Source organism: Sebastes fasciatus, chromosome 2 (assembly GCF_043250625.1).
Source record: "Sebastes fasciatus isolate fSebFas1 chromosome 2, fSebFas1.pri, whole genome shotgun sequence".
Taxonomy (NCBI): domain Eukaryota; kingdom Metazoa; phylum Chordata; class Actinopteri; order Perciformes; family Sebastidae; genus Sebastes; species Sebastes fasciatus.
Genome location: NC_133796.1, coordinates 43,053,335 through 43,072,442, shown reverse-complemented (window position 1 = coordinate 43,072,442; position 19,108 = coordinate 43,053,335). Strand labels below are relative to the sequence as shown.

The window sequence follows — 19,108 nt, the reverse complement described above, 5'->3', positions numbered from 1 at the left end:
AAACATCGGTATGTTAGAATCGGCACTGTGAGCATACTGTATTAGCATCTGGCTCAGCCTCACAGAGCTGCTACCTTGGCTGTAGACTCCTATGGTACTTACCCCAGGTCAGTGAGTGGCGGCTTGTCTCGACCTCGCCGGTAGCACAGGAAGATCTGGGGCGCCATGAGGCCTCCATTGTTCAGATCAGCCGAATGACCGGTTGGTGTTTCCTCCACGCAGGTGAAACCTGGCGGCACCTCCTCGCCCATTGAACGGATCACCACTGCCACATCGGTGATGGGCGCCTTAGGCTTGGCCGTCTTGTGGCAGGCGTCATCAAAGTGGATCTCCTGGTCCAACGGCTTGGACGGGTCTGTCAGACCGGCCACCACAAAGTAGTCGGCTACACGAGGGCCTTTGTCCTCCATCATCTCCCATCCCCGCCGGCTGCCTGCACGGTTACAGAGGGAAAGAGGAAGAGAGACAAAGAGAGGGAGAGAGTTAGAGAGGGAGGGGAGATTGATTTTCGTTGTGGTAGCAGGTACAGACGGTTCTTGCGTCCTTGCTATGGCAGTAAAATAAAATCTGACAGTCATAAATCTTACTGAGGGGAGGCCAGTAGAAGTGCAAATGAAAAGAGACAGTACAACGTGAGGAGGAGAGGGGCTTCCATTAGGTACCAGGCGGCCATTTTCACTTTAGGCAGATAGTGGACGGTCTTTGACCAGACTGACTTTAGTTGACTAGCTAAAAGTTCAGTGTCCTGCTGGCTCAAGGACACTTTGACAAAACAGGTGGCTCTGAACAGGACAGGACATTTGTTGGCTTCCTCTAATTCTAAAAAGCGAACCAGCACAGTTAAGGCCTGGCTGGCTCAACAGACCTGAGTGAGCATTTTAAAAAGGGAGCAGCGAGGTGTTTCTTCACACTTGACATTCTGCCTCAATTACAGGCTGGTCCCACATACAAACCTGCTGATTAGAAGCCTTGTGATATCATGGAGCCTATTAAGCAGGGTGATAAAAGCCAAACAGAAGTTTCCTTAATCTGTCCTAAGAAGGGCATGCCCTGACTGCACAACGCCAGCTACACAGGCTAAAAGGTACACTGACATGGGTGGGTTAACACGTTAGCACAACAGAAATACCCAGGATGTCACCTTCAAGTAGGAAATAATGACTTCTTCAATGATAAAATGACCGTCAATAAAAATCTGATCAAAAGCAGCTGTCGGTGAATGAATGTTGGTTTTCTATCAAGACATTATCACAAAACCTCATAATCACAATTCTGTTCAAATGTTGTAGGGGTGGGAATCACCAGAGGCCGTCATGATACCATCTTATCACCATATTTAAATCACAATACAATCTTATTGTGATTTTAAACATTTTGCAATATGCTGAGTATTGCAATAACATATATTGCGATATAGTGTGATTAGGGTTGTCAAAGTTAACGCGATAATAATGCGTTAACGCAAATTCATTTTAATGCCACTAATTTCTTTAACACATTAAAGCAACTTGAGATTTTTAGGCTGTAGCGGGCTCAGTTTTAAAGCTAGAGTGAAGATAGAGTATCGCAAAGGAGGCTAAAAAAACCTCAAAAAAACTATCATGTCCATTTTCAAAGGGGTTCCTTGACCTCTGACCTCCAGATCAGTGAATGTAAATGGGTTCTATGGGTACCCACGAGTCTCCCCTTTACAGACATGCCCACTTTATGATAATCACATGCATTTTGGGTCAAGTCATAGTCAAGTCAGCACACTGACACACTGACAGCTGTTGTTTTCTGTTGGGCTGCAGTTTGCCATGTTCTGATTGGATCATATTGTTTTATGCTAAATGCAGTACCTGTGAGGGTTTCTGGACAATATCTGTCATTGTTTTGTGTTGCTAATTGATTTACAGTAATAAATATATACATACATTTACATAAAGCAGCGTATTTGCCCACTCCCATGTTGATAAGAGGATTAAATATTTGACCGATCTCCCTTTAAAGAAACATGGTATGTCCACAAAAACCCTCATCAACTTCTACCGGTCCACAATAGAAAGCATCTTAAGTGGATGCATACTGTTCTGGTTTGGCAACATTACATCACATGACCACAAACTCCTGATGAGGACAGTGAAAACAGCATCAAAAATGATTGGATCACCGTTTGCCACAGTTACAGGACATTTACACCACTCGCTGCAGGAAGAAAGCTCTTTGTATCATGCAGGACACAAGTCATCCAGCATACACACTTTTCTCATATCTCCCTTCAGGGAAGCGCCTACAGAGCATCAGAGCTCGGACCTCTCGCCTCAGAGACGGTTTTTACCCTCAGGCGGTCAGACTACTGAACAGGAGCACTAAATGAATGCAGAGCTGTGGATTGTTTTATGGATGTTTTAGGTTGTTTTATAATTTTATTCTTAGGTATTGTCTTATTCATTGTAATATTTATCAACTGTACTATTTATAGATTTTAAGGGCTGAGAGAGAGCCAGGGTAAAATGCATTTCATTGCATTTCACTGTACTTTTAAATGCATATGACAAATAAACTTGAAACTTAAGGTTCATTTTGAACAGATAAAAAATTAATTTGTGATTAATCACGATTAACTATGGACAATCATGCGATTAATTGCGATGACATATTTTAATTGAATGACAGCCCTAACTGTGATGCAGTTTGTCAACATCTGTTTTATAACTATAACATTATTTAGTGTTCCTGTAGACAAGCTAACATTACTTGGTACCAATTGATTTCTTAGGTTTTCTAGTTTCATATGATACCAGTATCTTCCATCTAGCTTTAAGACTGAGCCGCTACAACCTCTGAAACACAGAATGGTGTTAATAGTTTCTATAATAAAAAAGAGGTTAATAGTTTCTATAATAAAAGATTGATACTTCATGTCTGTGTATCGATACAATATTGCCAAGCAAAATATCCAGATACAATGCTATAGAGATTTTTTCCCCAACCCCTAATATGTTATAGCAAAAAAATGCACCCTGAGCACACTGACATGAGCTGCACAGCTGAGTTCATCGGGTGAATCTCCAGACAACAGGAGTGCACTTTGTGTTTCAGAAACAGAGGGAGACTCAACAAACACTTTCAGCGCCCTCTGAGGATATCCAGGGAATCTTAAAGGTTCAGTGGTGCTTTGATCCAGCTCGGCATTGACCACTGACTGGTTGCTGTGTCATGATCACAGCGAGAGCCATTTTAGGAAAACAGAGGAGTCGGGCCCACTGGGGTCAGAGTCTGAGACGAAACTACTAAAGTCATTTGGAGACAAAGACACAACTGAGAACAAAAGTAATGGAGTGAGGAGAAACTATGGGATATCAATAAAGAGCAGCTGCTGGAGGCTATGCCAAAATGTTGTGTTGAATATGTGTTGCTTCCTTCTTTTAAAAAGTCACTTCTTGTCTCCTTGATTTGATTTTTATGGGAGATTTGGTTGCATTATGAGGCCATTTGAAGTATGAAATGATGCAAGACAGCAATCACATGACCAAGGGGGCTATTTTCTCAATCAGGGTTCCCACTCTTTTCTAGAGATCATTTCTCAGGACTGTATCAGGAGATTTTCTTGGTATGACATACAGGGATCGCGCCGTACACTAATATGTTCCTCTCTGTGGAAGTCTGATTTAAGAAATGTGCAGTGTATGGCTATAACCTATCTATGAACTCATCTCTTACATGCTCAGAAATCATGACAGATTGACCATAGAATAATATAATAATAAAAACGACCACAGTTACCAGCCAGAAATAACTCATATTTACATAATACATGTAATACATGTAACATACATGTAACCAACACTATTCAACATTAATTCAATTCAATTTATTTGTATTTAGCGTCAAATCATAACAGAAGTTATCTGGAGACGCCTAAGTGGCCGAGAGTTTCGGACACTTAATTTGTAATGTCATCCAGTCTACCAGTCATCCATAAACTACCATTTGAACGCTTATATGATCCTGAACATAACTTAGTCCTTTCAGATGGCAATGTTATCTGCTTTGGGGAGCTCTGTTACACATCCTTGTAGTTCATTCTCAGCTAAAATAGGAGAACGTTTAAATCATTTTCCAAGACCACACAAGATTTTCCAGGACATCTGACTTTTTCTCTCATTTCCATGTGTTTTCCATGACTGGAAAATTAGTCAATTGTTTTCCAGGTTTTCCAGGACGCGTGGGAATCCTATTGATCCTTTAAAATGCATTTCAATTTTGCCATAGTGATCAGCTGTGACAATTCCTGTCCCTTCTGTACATTGTTCTAGCATATTTAACAGCTTTTGTTTCTAACCATGGGGACCAAAATCTGTAGAAAAGTCATATATTACATCTGCATTACAAACTGATTTACCACTACGGCAAGTTATAATACACTAGATGTCACATAAATAGTGTTCAGTTTTTTACTGTTCAAAGAAATGCTAATTTTGTCTCTCCAAGAACAGAAAGAAAAAATAAATCAGTTCCCAAGATCACTGTGACCCACAAGGATGCATATGTATCAGTGACAACTCAAAGAAAAACTGAACACAATGAAATGTAAAAATGGTTCTCCTTCAACACTACCTCATTATTTTACAGTCTACAAGACAGAATTGGCAGCCTCTGGGTGTGTTGGTGTAAAGTCTTAGTCTGCCTCAGTGGCCAGATTCATCACTCAACCTCCTGACACTCGAGCCTTCAGGACACCAGTTTGTCTCTGTGGGTTCAAATGAAACTTTAGCCGCGCCAGTACTCTCGCTCTTCTCCTGGTCAGTCGTGCAAAAACACAAGAACACATTGGGGTCACGACAGCTGGAATCAGGAGGTGTGAGAAATGTGTATCTGCACAGCAAGAACGCAGATTGAATGTAAGAAACAGGACACAATTCAAACATGTCTTAATGTTTTCATACAAAACAGAATTTTGCACAGATGGCTGTTTGATTTCTTTAAAAACACTGCCAAGTTGGTGACACAGTCTGTGATCATTTCTCACCCTGATAGCCAATTCATTGCAAGGAGATTTCAATTGAATTCTGAATAATTCAACTGGACAAGGTCTGTGATTCCAACCACATGCAGTAAGAGGGTGTGGGAAAAAGGAAAGGCTTAATAAGCAGGGTGTGTTAGTAAAGGTGAAAAAGCTGCCAACTCCAGTCTGTGTGATGCTATGCTAGCATGACCTGAGCTGCCGCCACAGCTAACATGAATCACTGGACCTCCTTTTGTTCTCCTCACCATCACAAACTAAAGGAAGTAAAGAAGAGATCAAAGTGATCTTTCTCTCTCCTGACCTCTACCAGGGAATCTTCCTCCTCACCTGCACATTGCGATATTTGGTATTTGATCAGTCGCACTGTTAAAGACATTTCACGTAAAAGTGTCCTTGTGATAGATGTTGCTGCACTGACTATCAAGAAGCACCAATAGAAGAAACAGCCAAGTTATCTTCCATATACAATCGTGCAGACTGAAACTCAGTTCCCCCATGCCATCTCATCATTGAAACCCATTTCTTTCTGTATTTTCTTCCATTTGTAGAGACACATCCGGCGACCGTTCTGTGTGTTCCGCCATAGCAGCGCCGGCATTACTGCGGTGGCAAGTCGCAGTGACTTAGACACATTTGTCCGTGGTTGCTGGCAGTAACTTCCATAAATGCTTGGCGTAGATAATAAACACAGATGAGTATGTACTTACAATTCATAGAAGTAAAATTGAAGGCTTTTACAAGGACACAGCTGCCGTCACTAAAAGCAATAACGACACATTCGGCTGTGAGTCACCAGTTAACAGTTAGCAGACACTTTGTACGTGTTCTGTTTGTGATTTCGACCCAATCATGTTTACCTTGTGGTCATTAGTAGGAATGCATTGATTTATCGGTCCAACATTGGTATCGGCCGATTTCCTCGTTGACTGCAATCGGCCATTCGGCAGATAAGATGACATCACCGATGGCCGATGTTTACGTGTTGTGTTGCTTTCATTTTGTGCTGGCTAAATGTTGGGTTGTTAACTGCTGATTTAATTACATTTCATTTATGTTTCACAAAATGTTTTTGCTGCACTAGGTAATAAATTCCTCTCATTGAGTAGGTAGTTGTATATAGGTTAAAGGGATTTTGAAGAAGTTATTTTTCATGTGAAAGAAGGTTGTTATAAAGCTTCTTTCATAAATTTGTACAATTTAAATTGTGCTCATTCAAGATATGAATGAAGGGCTGATTTCTTTATAATGAAGAGGTCTTTGTTTCCCTGGCACATCGGTATCGGCCTCATTTTTATTTTAAACATCGGTATAAGCCCAGAATTTTGCAATCGGTGCATCCCTAGTCATTAGGTTGCTCTGGTTAGAGCAACTAATGTTATATTTTACAATAATGCCATTGTTAGTTGATTGAGTTAATTAATTGTGTGGAACCATCGCAGCCAGACAGTGCCATGAACCCACCAACATTAGCTATGCTAGCTAAGCTGTTATGGACACAACATTTGGTGTTGAAAACTGTTTGTTTACCTAAAGCTTGTCTAACCCAGATAAGCTGGATGTTTATTGGTTTAATGAAATGATATTTGCAGGGTCAGTGAGCCAATCTTATATCCAAACAAAGAGCGATTTGTGTTTATTTCTTCGGTTATTATCACTTCCAGCTATTGACAGATGGTGAGAAAACACTGTGGCTCTTGGATTACAAATGCATCTCAGCTCATCACGTCCTCACTGTGTGAAACCAAAGAAGACGTCACAATGAGCTCATTTTCTGTGCCAAGTAATGTCTGGTCAGCTCTGATAAGGCAGAAGACATGAGGAGAGTGAGGTGGACCTATAGCCTCTGGTCCTTCTCTTCCTCATGTGGAACCAGGACATTCAGTCCTCATCCCACATCTTAAATCTGTCTCGATACTGGCAGAGCTCCTGTGGTTATCAGCTGGGGAATAACTGGTTAAACTAAGATTGACCACATGGACCTCTAGGGGGCCGCACATCTGCACATCATCCTGAGTCCAAGACCACCGTCTATGCTCCACTTCCTGTCCAATACACAGAGCAGACTCATAAATGTTCCTGGGACACTCGCATTACAACACTTTGGAGTAACACCCAGAGGACAGGATGTGGGACACATGCTCACTTCTCTTGTAGAAACGTTTACTCTGGAATTGAGTTCAATACAAAATACTAGGCCTGTCCTTGGCCATAGAAAGTCTTAGTCGACTAACACTTGTCGAATGATTTTTTTTTAGTTGATTTAATCAACAGATCTGTAAAACTGAGTTTCTCCACAAAGAGTCACACAAAAGCACCACTTTAAATCTGGTGTTTATCAGACATGTGCTCAGAAGTTTCTTGGAAATAAGTCATTCAGCATGAAAAAAGCAAAACCGAGTACTTGGCTGGACCGTGTCGTGTCAGTCTGAATTTGTGGCTAAATTGTTATACAAATATTCAGTGGTCATGTCTATAATGTTAAATCCAGCGGTACGTGTCCACAAGGTTCGTCGAGGACACTAGGGGACGTGCTGCTCAATTCAACCAAAGAACGTATATTGCCAAGAAGTGAAAGTCAATTGTTCGTTCCATTGCAACATCAGCGCCCAGCAGCAGAGCTACACTTACCCCATTTTGGACTGAAAGCCAGTAAAACGTCCGCCTAAAAAGTGCTGTACAAATTAAAACTAAATTGTTTCTCTTCTATTGTCATATTCTACCAAAACAGCCCGTGTTAAACAATAAAACATTATAAATATAATAAGCGTTTTTAATATAATAGCGGCAGAGGCTGTTGTCAAAAAAAGCACCGGAGTTTCTTCTTTTTGCTCCTATACTCTTTGACTCAACTGGCCGTTCAAGCGGTGACGTACCCTCTCGTGGAATGGTTGGTCCCTGGTTTTCTGCTCGCTGTTTCAAGAGGAAGCCATACAACATACACAAAATACAAAAAGGGAGCCCTCTCTCATTTCAAAATGAAAACAGGTCCACTGCAGCACTTGTGCAAGTGAAAACTAGATGATTGAAATAGCTATGCTTCACATCCTCTGATCTAAATCATCAATCATCATCCAGAATACAGATTTTTTTTTTTTTAATAATTCAGACTTTCATTAACGTCTTCCCTTCTTTTGGTGGAGGGACAGAACAGCTGTGGCATTAGGAAAACAGCAACATAAGTGAAATAGGAAGCGATATGTGGTGGAACAAACACACACATTCCTATAGCACCTTCTACGTCTACTGCCCCCTCTTAGTCGATTAGTGGATTAGTCGACTAATCGCTCGTTTTGGTCTTAGTCAAGATTTCTTTAGTTGATTAGTCTTTTTTGTGCTGAATGACTTATTTCTAAGAAGCTGATGAGCACATCTCTGGTAAACACCAGATTTAAAGTGGTGCTTCTGTGTGATTCTTTTTGGAGAAACTCAGTTTAACAGATCTGTCGATCGATTAAATAAACTATGTTTCATGGTGCAAATATCAAAGCGGACCAAATAAAAAAAAAAAATTGCTTAGGGGCTTGTACGAAGGAACAAATTTCTCATTTTCGTCTCGGGAGCTGCCACTTCTATGCAGGGAACCGCAGACTTTGATGCTGTCGGAGTTTTTTCACTTTGACTCATCACCGATCTACTGTGCACGAATCCATTCTCCTCCAGTTTATCTAGAAAGACTTTATAAACGTCGCTATTTTTGTGGACTTTTCTGTTCTCAGAAGTCAAGCAAACATCAAACCTCTGCAGATGTCCAGGTCCGTCCTCTCCCACTCATGTTAACCTGTCGTTTACCTGTGTCCATCTCAACAAATGCCCACACAGGCAGCCTGCGTTTCGATTCACTTGGAAACGGAACGAGACCACCTCTCGCAAGCGGTCTTGGTCCAGTTGTTTTGGGCTACACGAGAGTATGATTACTGCGTTCACAACCGTCCAATTGAACTGCTTTAGAGTTCAATTAAAGCAGACCAAGCGTTGGCTTGTGAAAGCGCCCTTAGTTGACTTAGAATTTCTTTGGTCGAGGACAGCCAGAGCACCTTAACATGTGCTTACAACACTCCCTGCCAAGAAAAGCCTGTATGTGAGCAGCATGCGTCCGAACGGCTGACGGGCCTGAAGAAGAGGTGAGACATTAATGAAGTTCTCTTTGAGTGTGAGTATATGTGAGTGTGTGTGTGTGTGTGTGAGCACACGGTCCTGGGGTCACATTCTTGTATTTCACACGCAAAATGAAAGGCTGAACTAACGTGATCAACATGTGTGGTTTTGTCAAGAGCAGGACAGCTACATAAAACTATTACCAATCTAAGTTCAATTTCTCTAAATTTAAAACATATTAAAAGCATATGTAGTCATTATAAAAAAAACTATGACATCATATGCAATGTATAATGAAAGGAGAGGTTGAATTACACAGGGTGTGTCGGCCAGTACAGAGGCTATCTCGTTTCTTGCAAATGACTGCTGCTTTATTGACCCAGAGGGATTTTGCATTAGACTCAACTGACAAAAAACAGACGGTATTGGAGGGTATTGTTTCAGTAAGTACACTTAACTCTTCACTTCGTACAAAACTGTAACAAAAGAAAGATGTTGGCCTAATTTATTGCAGTCCTGTGGATGTGAAGCAGTACAGAGCTCTGCAGTGTCACCGACCACAGAGCCACATGACTGACCAAAGAATGATACTCATCACTGCCATGCTGTCAGCCTGCTAAAAATACAATGCAAACCGAAGCAGCAGCACTGTGGCACCGTTACATAAGGATTACATATATATACTGCATGTGTGGGACAAGCCCAAACTCCCACTGAAATCAAACCGCCTCTATTGTCTCTGCCTGCCCTTTATTTCAAGAAAAGAAGAAATCTCTGAGTTCACGACAGAAACACAGGTGACTGAATGAAAAATGAATTCTACATTTCACAGTTCCTACTTTCACTTAGCCATCAGTCAATCTTCTTTTAAAGGTGATTGCGAGGATTTATGGGTTACACAACAAAAACTGATCCACTGAGAGACTATGCTGCACCCACATGATCATGATGAAACCCAGGAAACAATCTTTTAAAAATCCATTTCATAATAATTAGGGCTGTCAAAGTTACGCCACTGATTTCTTTAACGCATTAACGCAATTTGTGATTTTTAGGTTGTAGCATCATATGAAACTAGAAAACCTAAGGAATTCAGTGGTTCTTTATTTTTCTTGGTTCTCTATGTCATGCTAGAGTGTCAGGAAGGAGGTTAAATAACGCTCCAAACTTACGCTAAATTTTGGTGAAAAACTGGCATGGCCATATTCAAAGGGGTCCCTTGGCCTCTGACCTCCAGGTATGTGAATGTAAATGGGTTCTATGGGTACCCATGAGTCTCCCCTTTACAGACATGCCCACTTTATGATAATCACATGCAGTTTGGGGCAAGTCATAGTCAAGTCAGCACACTGACACACTGACAGCTGTTGTTGTCTGTTGGGCTGCAGTTTGACATGTTATGATTTGAGCATATTTTCTAATCTAAATGCAGTACCTGTGAAAATCATGAGATTAGTTGTGATTAAATATTTTAATCAATTGACAGCCCTTATATTAATACAAGATGTTCAGTCTGCACAGAAACAGTTGCATCAAAGTGCTGAGAAGGCACAACAATGTGAAACACCCATCTATTGCGCATTTATTCATAACTGGATTCCCTCCCAGGATCTATGCTATGACTCACACCGTGCCTGACACATAAAATAAAGTGGTCTAATTCCAAATATCTTAATGTTCTGGCTGCTCTACTTCTCCCCTGGCAGACTGACCTGGAAGGGAAAGCTTGACTTGGTCTTACTTGAGGTAAACACCCAGAAAGAGGATTCGTCCGCATAAAAAGCTGTGAACATTTAAGAGAGGAGTGTACTCAGGCAGCAGAAGCCCCTTGAAAAGGTCACTGGAGGCCTTCACAGAGTTCCTGAGGCACTACACGTAATATGTATGTGTTTCTGAATCATTTATTGACGTGGGTTTGTTCTGCACAAATGCCTCAAGACACGGTTTTCCCCGAGAACTTGCAGACTATTTGTCTTTGTAAAATCAGCAATTGACTAAGAGTGCCTTAAATGATGTGGTTAGCTTGCTTTAAAAGGTACTTTATGACCTGACACAGCTACTGTATGCACAGGTTATCTGACACTCTGCACTCATCGGGCAGTGTGGGAGCCACAGAAACAAGAGAAACAGACTTGGTGAAAAGCACCACAGGCCCAGAAACTTTAAACCCGGCCACATGAAGGGCCTGGTGCCAGAGCCGTAGACAAAGCTTCCCAGCCCAAACTCGCTGACTTATAACCACAGCAGGAGTTCAGGGAGGAGTTCGATAAGACGTCCAGACCCAACGGCCCTTCAGTCGCTTCCACAAGGGTTTCCTTTCAGCCAACATGACACGATTTCCAGCTGTCTCCAGTTCACGAGGACCGGCGGCCAATGAAACTCCCCAAAGGGACTCACGTTTGAGGCTCAAGCTGCCCAGTCGCTGCTCTTGGCTCCAGCTGTATAGACATCCAGCACAGAGACGGCCACAGCAGGGCAGACACGTGGAGGAGGTGAAGAGGAATGTGCTCAAGAACATAAACACAAGCCGGTAGGAAGCCTTGCTAGCCAAGCATCTGCTTCTAGTTAGCCCTGAGGGGAGTGGGGGGGGCATTTGGCTCTTTTAGCGCAATCAGTTCATGTAACGTTTGGAGGAAAGATGACCTCTGTGAAAATTAAGTTTACTTTTTCCATGTAATACTGTAGTCTGTAGGGGTGGGGGAAAAATATATTCACTTATGTATCGCAATTTCTTTTATGATTTCGAAATCAATGTTTTAATGCCAGAATCAATTTGCTTCATTTTAATCTATGCACAGGTAGAAGGAAGTTACAGCTTTCGTTGTTATAGTCTGAGTAACGTCACGTCATATCCGTTCCATATCCGTCAACCAAAACAAACAGTAGCTGGCCGTAGCGAGCAGAAACCGGCAGATACGACGGAGCAGAAAAAAGTTGGAGGGTCAGCGTGGATACGACCTGCACCCTCCCATGTTAATCCAGCGTGGTAAACACTACACATCCAGTAAAGGATGGAAACACTTTGAGATTCACACATTGACAGGAAAAGCAGAGCTAGACATCACGGCTAAAGCTGCTTGCTAACTCTGTCACGGACATGAAACGTTATCGTATCGCAGTAACGTGCGGTCGAGCCGGCCGTCGCTCTCATCTCCGTGGTCAAATGGGCCGACGCTACAACTGTAGAGCACCCATATACCAGAGGTTGGAGACTCGAGTCGCAAATTTGAGGACTTGAGACTTGCTTGACTAACATTGATAAAAGACTTGACTTTGACTTGGTATTCATGACTTGAGACTTGACTTAGACTTAAAACGGATGACTCGAAAGGACTTGACTTTTTTTTTTTATTATATATTTTAATTTTTTTAGATACTGAGAAGTTACGTTTTGTTTTTGAAACATCGGTTGATTTCTAGTACAATGCGTGCAAACCTGGCAACCTACTAGGACGCAGCAGAGGCCAACGCAGGAGGCAGCGAGCTGTCATGGAGGGGCCTAGTACAGAAATAATACAATTTGGATTCAATGATTATGTTGTCGATGACGGTAGTAAGAAGAGAACAGCGGTATGTAAGGTCTGCAGCTCAAAGATCTGTGACACGACCACCACAACATCCAACTTCATCCGTCACCACAAAACCCACAAAGGTAGGCTACATGAGTCTTTTTAGCTAACTTATTGGCTGGTCAAATATTAGCTACAAAGCTAACGTTATGTTTAAGCTACGTTAGACTTGGCTTCAAATCGATTATGCATTTTGTTGAGAAGACATATCGTTAATGTAAAAGACAATGGGGGGACTGATTCGGGGACATATAACCAGTTAAACTATGGGGACACGTTACTAGCTAACACAGCTGCGTGCTCAATTTCACAGGTTATCAATCTGAGTGATGGAGGCACCGGTATTTTGGTGTGTTGTTTACGGTGACCAGACGTCCCAGTTTGTCCGGGACAGTCCCGGTTTCAAGCTGATGTGTCCCGATTCCTGACACATATCTGTAAAACACTCAAATGTCCCGGTTTTCAACAGTCACTAATAAATTGTCCCGGTTTTCACTACAATAAAAAAAATAATTATATACTTACATAGACGTTCATCATGTTCCACTTAGGGCTGGGCGATATGGCCTAAAAATAATATCGCAATATTTTTTAGGCAATAATACACGATATATATCGCAATATTTTCAAATATCCTCTAAGCACTTCATAAATGCTCGATTTAACCCTTTGATGCATACAATCACACCAATATGATGATTCTTGTAGTCCCTGCAGCACACTGTATGTCTGCATTAAAACCTTCTTGTTTATATTCATTAGTGGTTTCTGTTGGAACTATTTTAATCTGGCATGCAAAAAGGGGGAAATCACAAGTTAAATTCAACAAAACATTATCCAACAGTATTCACTTTAACCAAATAGTTATCTGGCAATACATGCTTTATATATTTTGATAAATACATAACACACACACAGTTTTTAATGGTGTGTAATTTGTGTATAGTAACTTATTGTTATATTAACCAGTAAGCTGTTATAACATTACTGATAATACAAAATATTATTTTCCCAGCAGTGTAGAAAGACTCACCAACCGCGAGGTGTAGCCTACTGTATGGCCAAAACTGCATGCTTGTCCACTAATTCAGGCTGACAGTTTTGGTTGTGTTAGCTGGACGTTCATATTTTGGATCAAGTGTCTTAATGAGTCTTTTGAATCTGGGCTTTTCAACTACGCTAATGTTGTGATGTAGGTGTTTACAGCGGCCGTGATTTCTTTGCATTTTGCACTTTTTTTGTCATATGGGATTGCTTTGGAAAGCGAGGAAGCAAGAGTCATTTGCCTCTGGTCTGGTTCTGGTTGCTTTGGTCATGTTCTCGCTACCGTACTCGCTTTGCCGCTTCGGTTCTTTCACTTTCTCCAGACTCATTCTCTCTCCGCTGCGTCCCTCCATAAACAAAAACACGCCGGTCGAATACATCACCCTCGCCCAGGAGAGTCTGGATGAGGGTGGAGTCTGTGACGTGTGTATCTGTGTCTGTTAGAGGGAGCCGGAGGAGAGAAGGAAATGCCAAAGCGAGTCTCATGCCGGCGGGGTGGCTTAAAAACATTACATGACAATTTGTAGTCGATGTTCGCGATAGTCATTTTATATACCACGCGTGGGACAAGCCGCGATACATCAACTATATTCGATATATCACCCACCCCTAGTTCCACTCATTCATTAATTTGTGTGCACGAGATAAGTATACAGACAGCACAGCGCACCTCGCTTCTGTTAAGGCACAATTACGCACGGACACCAACAGATCCGCTGGTCACATTTAGTGTAGTTTTGAACCACAGAGTCCTCCGTGCTTATACAGTATGTGTACATCAAACGTGTCATTTTGATTAATTATTCTACACAGTTCCTTCTGCGCATCAACAGGCATTTGGCTCCTCTTATAGCTCCCTCAGGACCGTCCGTCCTGTCAGTCTTTCACCCGGTGTCTCCATCCTGGACAAAATGTGGTCTGAGCTCCACAATTTTAATTATAATAGGCTGTGGCAAGCAACATGATGTGACAGAGATGGTTCGGGTTCAAAACTAAAGCTTAAAAATAATGTACGTAGGCCGAGACAACAATGAGTTTCCTCTGAGGAAAAATCTCTACAGGACTCCCAGACTGTCAAGTGGTGGACACACTGCCCGCATGAGGCTCGCATCCCGGCTGCGTGGCGTGTTGTTTTTTATTTCGGCGTCCATGTTAACAGATTAGAGTGGACACACTGCCCACGTGAGCCGCTCGCGTCTCGGCTGCGTGTCCCAGCAGCAACAGACAGTGAAGGTGATCTATTGACAGTATATGGACATCATATCAGCTACATAATACAGTTTCCATGTCTAGACATCTGTAGAATATGTCACAGACAGTGAAGGTGATCTAGTGACTGTATATGGACATCATATCAGCTACATAATACAGTTTCCATGTCTAGACATCTGTAGAATATGTCACAGACAGTGAAGGTGATCTAGTGACTGTATATTAACTTCATACCAGCAAGACTTTACTACAGTTTCGAGGTCTATCTGTAGAATATGTTACGGAGATGAAAAAAAGTAAAGTTAAGTAAACTTGTTTTTAAATCAACACTTCCTGCTTTCATTTCAAAATAAAAGCCCTCAGGCATTTTTTTATAGACAGAATCCCTTCATTTGTTAACACAAGGCTTTTATTCTGAAATATGAGCAGTCAGTGCTGTGGAACACGCAGTCACTTTGAGTGCTCCAAGAATTGATAAAGTTTGGGGTTTAAATCAACACTTCCTGCTTCCATTTCAAAATAAATGCCCTAAAGCGGGTTTTCTTTGCACAGAATTCCTTCATTTGTTGACACAAAGCTTTTATTCTGAAATATGTGCCGGACAGTGATGTGGAACAAGCAGTGACTTGGAAAGCATCATAAATGAATACAGTACGGAGTTTTAATTGTGGATTATTACTATTATTTTCTAATTACCACACGTTTCTGAACCTTTCTCTGTCTAAAATAAATATAAATTATATTTATCATGAAGTTAAATGGCCATTAAAAGGCAAACTCTATGCAGAAAGAAAGGGCTGACAGCAGCATCAGAAACACAGCTGAAAGGCGGCCGACACGCAGCCAACACGTATCTAGTGTGAACACCAGACTCCTGCATCACGCAGCCACCACGCGACGCAGACGCCACGCGCTCCTGATGCGGGTAGTGTGCCCATGGCTTCAGTGTGTCATGAGGGGGACAGCCCTGTGATTAAAGCCTTGTTAATGTTTCATGTGCTTTCAAGGTACATTTCGTTTGATTTGTATGTTAATTCAATAATTTATTTGCATGCAAGTTACGTTAATGTTATGCTAGATTTATAGTGGACTGGAGCTTCTTATGCATATATAATTGAGGTTAGTAACAGACTAACGTTATTACGTTAGCTAAACTGTGATAATACCCTAACTAAATGAACTCTGAGCCCGTTAGCTAACGTTATATAAAGTAATCTACAGTTCTTGATATGGTGACCAGGCGTAGATTAACCACAGCACCAGACAAATGGGATTACAGCCCAGGTGTTGATTGCTTCATTCATTATTACGATGCATTATTTTCTGATGATCAAGTTAGTTGTTAAAAGTTTTTCTAAAAGTTTCTGAAATGTATGCCTTTGTTGTTTTATAGCTAAGGGATAGTTTATAGCCTACCAAAGCACAATTAATAATCAAAGGAGGTTTGTAAATGTTTCATTTCAACACGTGATATTACCATAACATTTGCTGTTATTATTATTATATTATTATTATTATTATTATTAATAATGCAGCCTTCGGATCGAAATAAAAGAAAGAGAGAAGGAATGAAGCATAAAGATTTTGTTAACAATATTTATTTATCCGTAACTCAATATTTTCAAGGGACACTTCACTTGCAACTTTTTGTTTAATTTGCCATGGTGAGCATTTTAATTTGACTCACCATGAGCCCTGTAAAGTATGTCTATAATCATCTTTTCATGACCACTGTCTTTGAACTGATTTTAAATGTGGAGACTGGGGTAGGTCATCAGAATTTCGTATGACTTGGCTTGTGACTTGCTTGACATGAGCTGTGACTCGAATGGACTTGCTTGACTTACAGCAGTGACTCGACTTGACTTGCTTGATTCTCCCCACAGTGACTTGGGACTTGCTTGAGACTTGAGACTTGCTCGTGACTTGCACGTGTGACTTACTCCCACCTCTGCCATATACTGACATTTCTGTTCTCTGCATTGAAACGGCCCCGATGGAGCTGACCATGGATGGATAAAGAGAACGGAGCTGACGGGAGAGCTAGATACCACCTTCGACAAGTTAGAGGAAGTAGACACGTGGGACTACGTCCGGTTTCCAAAATAAGGTGTTACAGGGAACTGTATATATAGAATACATATAGGGATATCACAGGGACGTCCCACACCAACACACATGGATGTACTGAGGATAGATGCTGGGCAGTGCTGGCAAGCTAGCCAGATGTATGGTGGACTGAGACAGCTGGAAGCTCTGCTTGAAAGCTGCCCGTCTGAGGACGACTCAATGATATCAATCCCGATAGTTGTATTATCACTCTTTCCATCCACCACTATTGGTTTTGTGTTATTAATCCTACTTGTATTAGCTATTACAGCTGCTAGACTGCTATTGTGGCTGGATTTTTTTTTTTTTCTTTCTTTTTCTCTCTCTCTCTCTCTCTCTCTCTCTCTCTCTCTCTCTCTCTCTCTCTCTCTCTCTCTCTCTCTCTCTCTCTCTCTCTCTCTCTCTCTCTCTCTCTCTCTCTCTCTCTCTCTCTCTCTCTCTCTCTCTCTCTCTCTCTCTCTCTCTCTCTCTCTCTCTCTCTCTCTCTCTCTCTCTCTCTCTCTCTCTCTCTCTCTCTCTCTCGGAGAAACCCATGAAGAACTGACGTTATGTTACTGAGCACCAGTTGGATCCAGTTACTCTGCTGTTAAAAAGATGTTACATCTGGTGAAGAGCTCATATGGCTTGTTTAGGACTCAAGACCTGAGTTGGGACTTGAGTCACAGACTTGAGACTTACAAAACAATAACTTGGTCCCACCTCTGGTAGTCTTCACCCAGTGAAATGTCACCATGTCAGTGAATTTAAACTACTGCAATCTGAGGATATATATCTGTGAAATCTTGCAGATGCCGTTGGGAGCACCGGAGGACACAGAGGAACATGATTTTTTTCAGGTTACCTGTTTCATGTACCACTGTCACAATATAGCAACCGTTTTATAAAAATAACTTTTTTTAGTCATATTTGCTCTAATCTCGCCTACTTCAGCTTTAACAAAAATCTCAATAAATGTAAAATCGAATCGCAATACTTGTAGAATCGCAATACTTAAAAGTCGCAATACATATCGAATCAGCACCCAAGTATCGTGATAGTGTCAAATCGGGAGATACTGTAGCTGTACCGTCTTAGCCCTAGTAATCTGTACACCTAACGTATTATTCAACCTATTCAAACAAATGCTGAGGGAAACTCAACTCGAGCTGTTCCACATTTCTGCAGCCAGACACACCTGAGTGAAATGTAATGGAGTTACTGCTGGTCATGATATAGCTGCATCTTATAAACTTCCAGTTCACAAAACAACAATTAAAAACAGAGATATGAAAACAAAGGTACTGTATATCCACAGATGAAAGGCCAACAAGCTTTAGGCTTTGTCAGCTTTGTGCATGAAAAAAAGTTTGCATATTTACCGTTGGTACTGCGGGAAATGCATCTCACGTTCTTTCAGGCATCACCATTAATTACACAACTAAACATGCACGTTAATTGCTCTTAGATGGATTTAATGTACTGTCTGTGTGTGTATTCAAGAGCCAGTGAGGGGATAGTCAGGATGCATTAACAGACATTGTACTTTTAATTAGGGCCCGAGCACCGACAAAGTCGGTCCGAGGACCTATTGTATTTCAAATGATTATTAGGGCCCGAGCACCGACAAAGTCGGTCCGAGGACCTATTGTATTTCAAATGATTATTATTATTAGGGCCCGAGCACCGACAAAGTCGGTCCGAGGACCTATTGTATTTCAAATGATTATTATTAGGGCCCGAGCACCGACAAAGTCGGTCCGAGGACCTATTGTATTTCAAATGATTATTATTAGGGCCCGAGCACCGACAAAGTCGGTCCGAGGACCTATTGTATTTCAAATGATTATTAGGGCCCGAGCACCGACAAAGTCGGTCCGAGGACCTATTGTATTTCAAATGATTATTAGGGCCCGAGCACCGACAAAGTCGGTCCGAGGACCTATTGTATTTCAAATGATTATTATTCTTATTATTCTTATTATTCATCCTTGTCTTTGCGCCTAAAAATGAGGTGCTTGGGATAATGAACGCGTTTTCAAATTTTGCACACGTGTCAGACGTGCGTGAAATAAATATCTGATATGGGTTT

General features: G+C 41.5%; 1 protein-coding gene across 8 annotated transcripts in view; it reads right to left on the bottom strand.

Annotated features, from left to right (window-relative positions):
• The window catches only part of LOC141760937 (C-myc promoter-binding protein-like), a 210,316-nt gene that overhangs the window by 159,237 nt on the left and 31,971 nt on the right, over positions 1-19,108 (bottom strand). For all 8 annotated transcript variants that reach the window (XM_074624069.1, XM_074624057.1, XM_074624078.1 and 5 more), the window contains exon 2: positions 103-433. In XM_074624069.1, coding sequence (XP_074480170.1) covers positions 103-413 — 311 coding nt within the window. In that variant the 5' untranslated portion in view covers positions 414-433. The remainder of the gene's footprint in view (positions 1-102; positions 434-19,108) is intronic.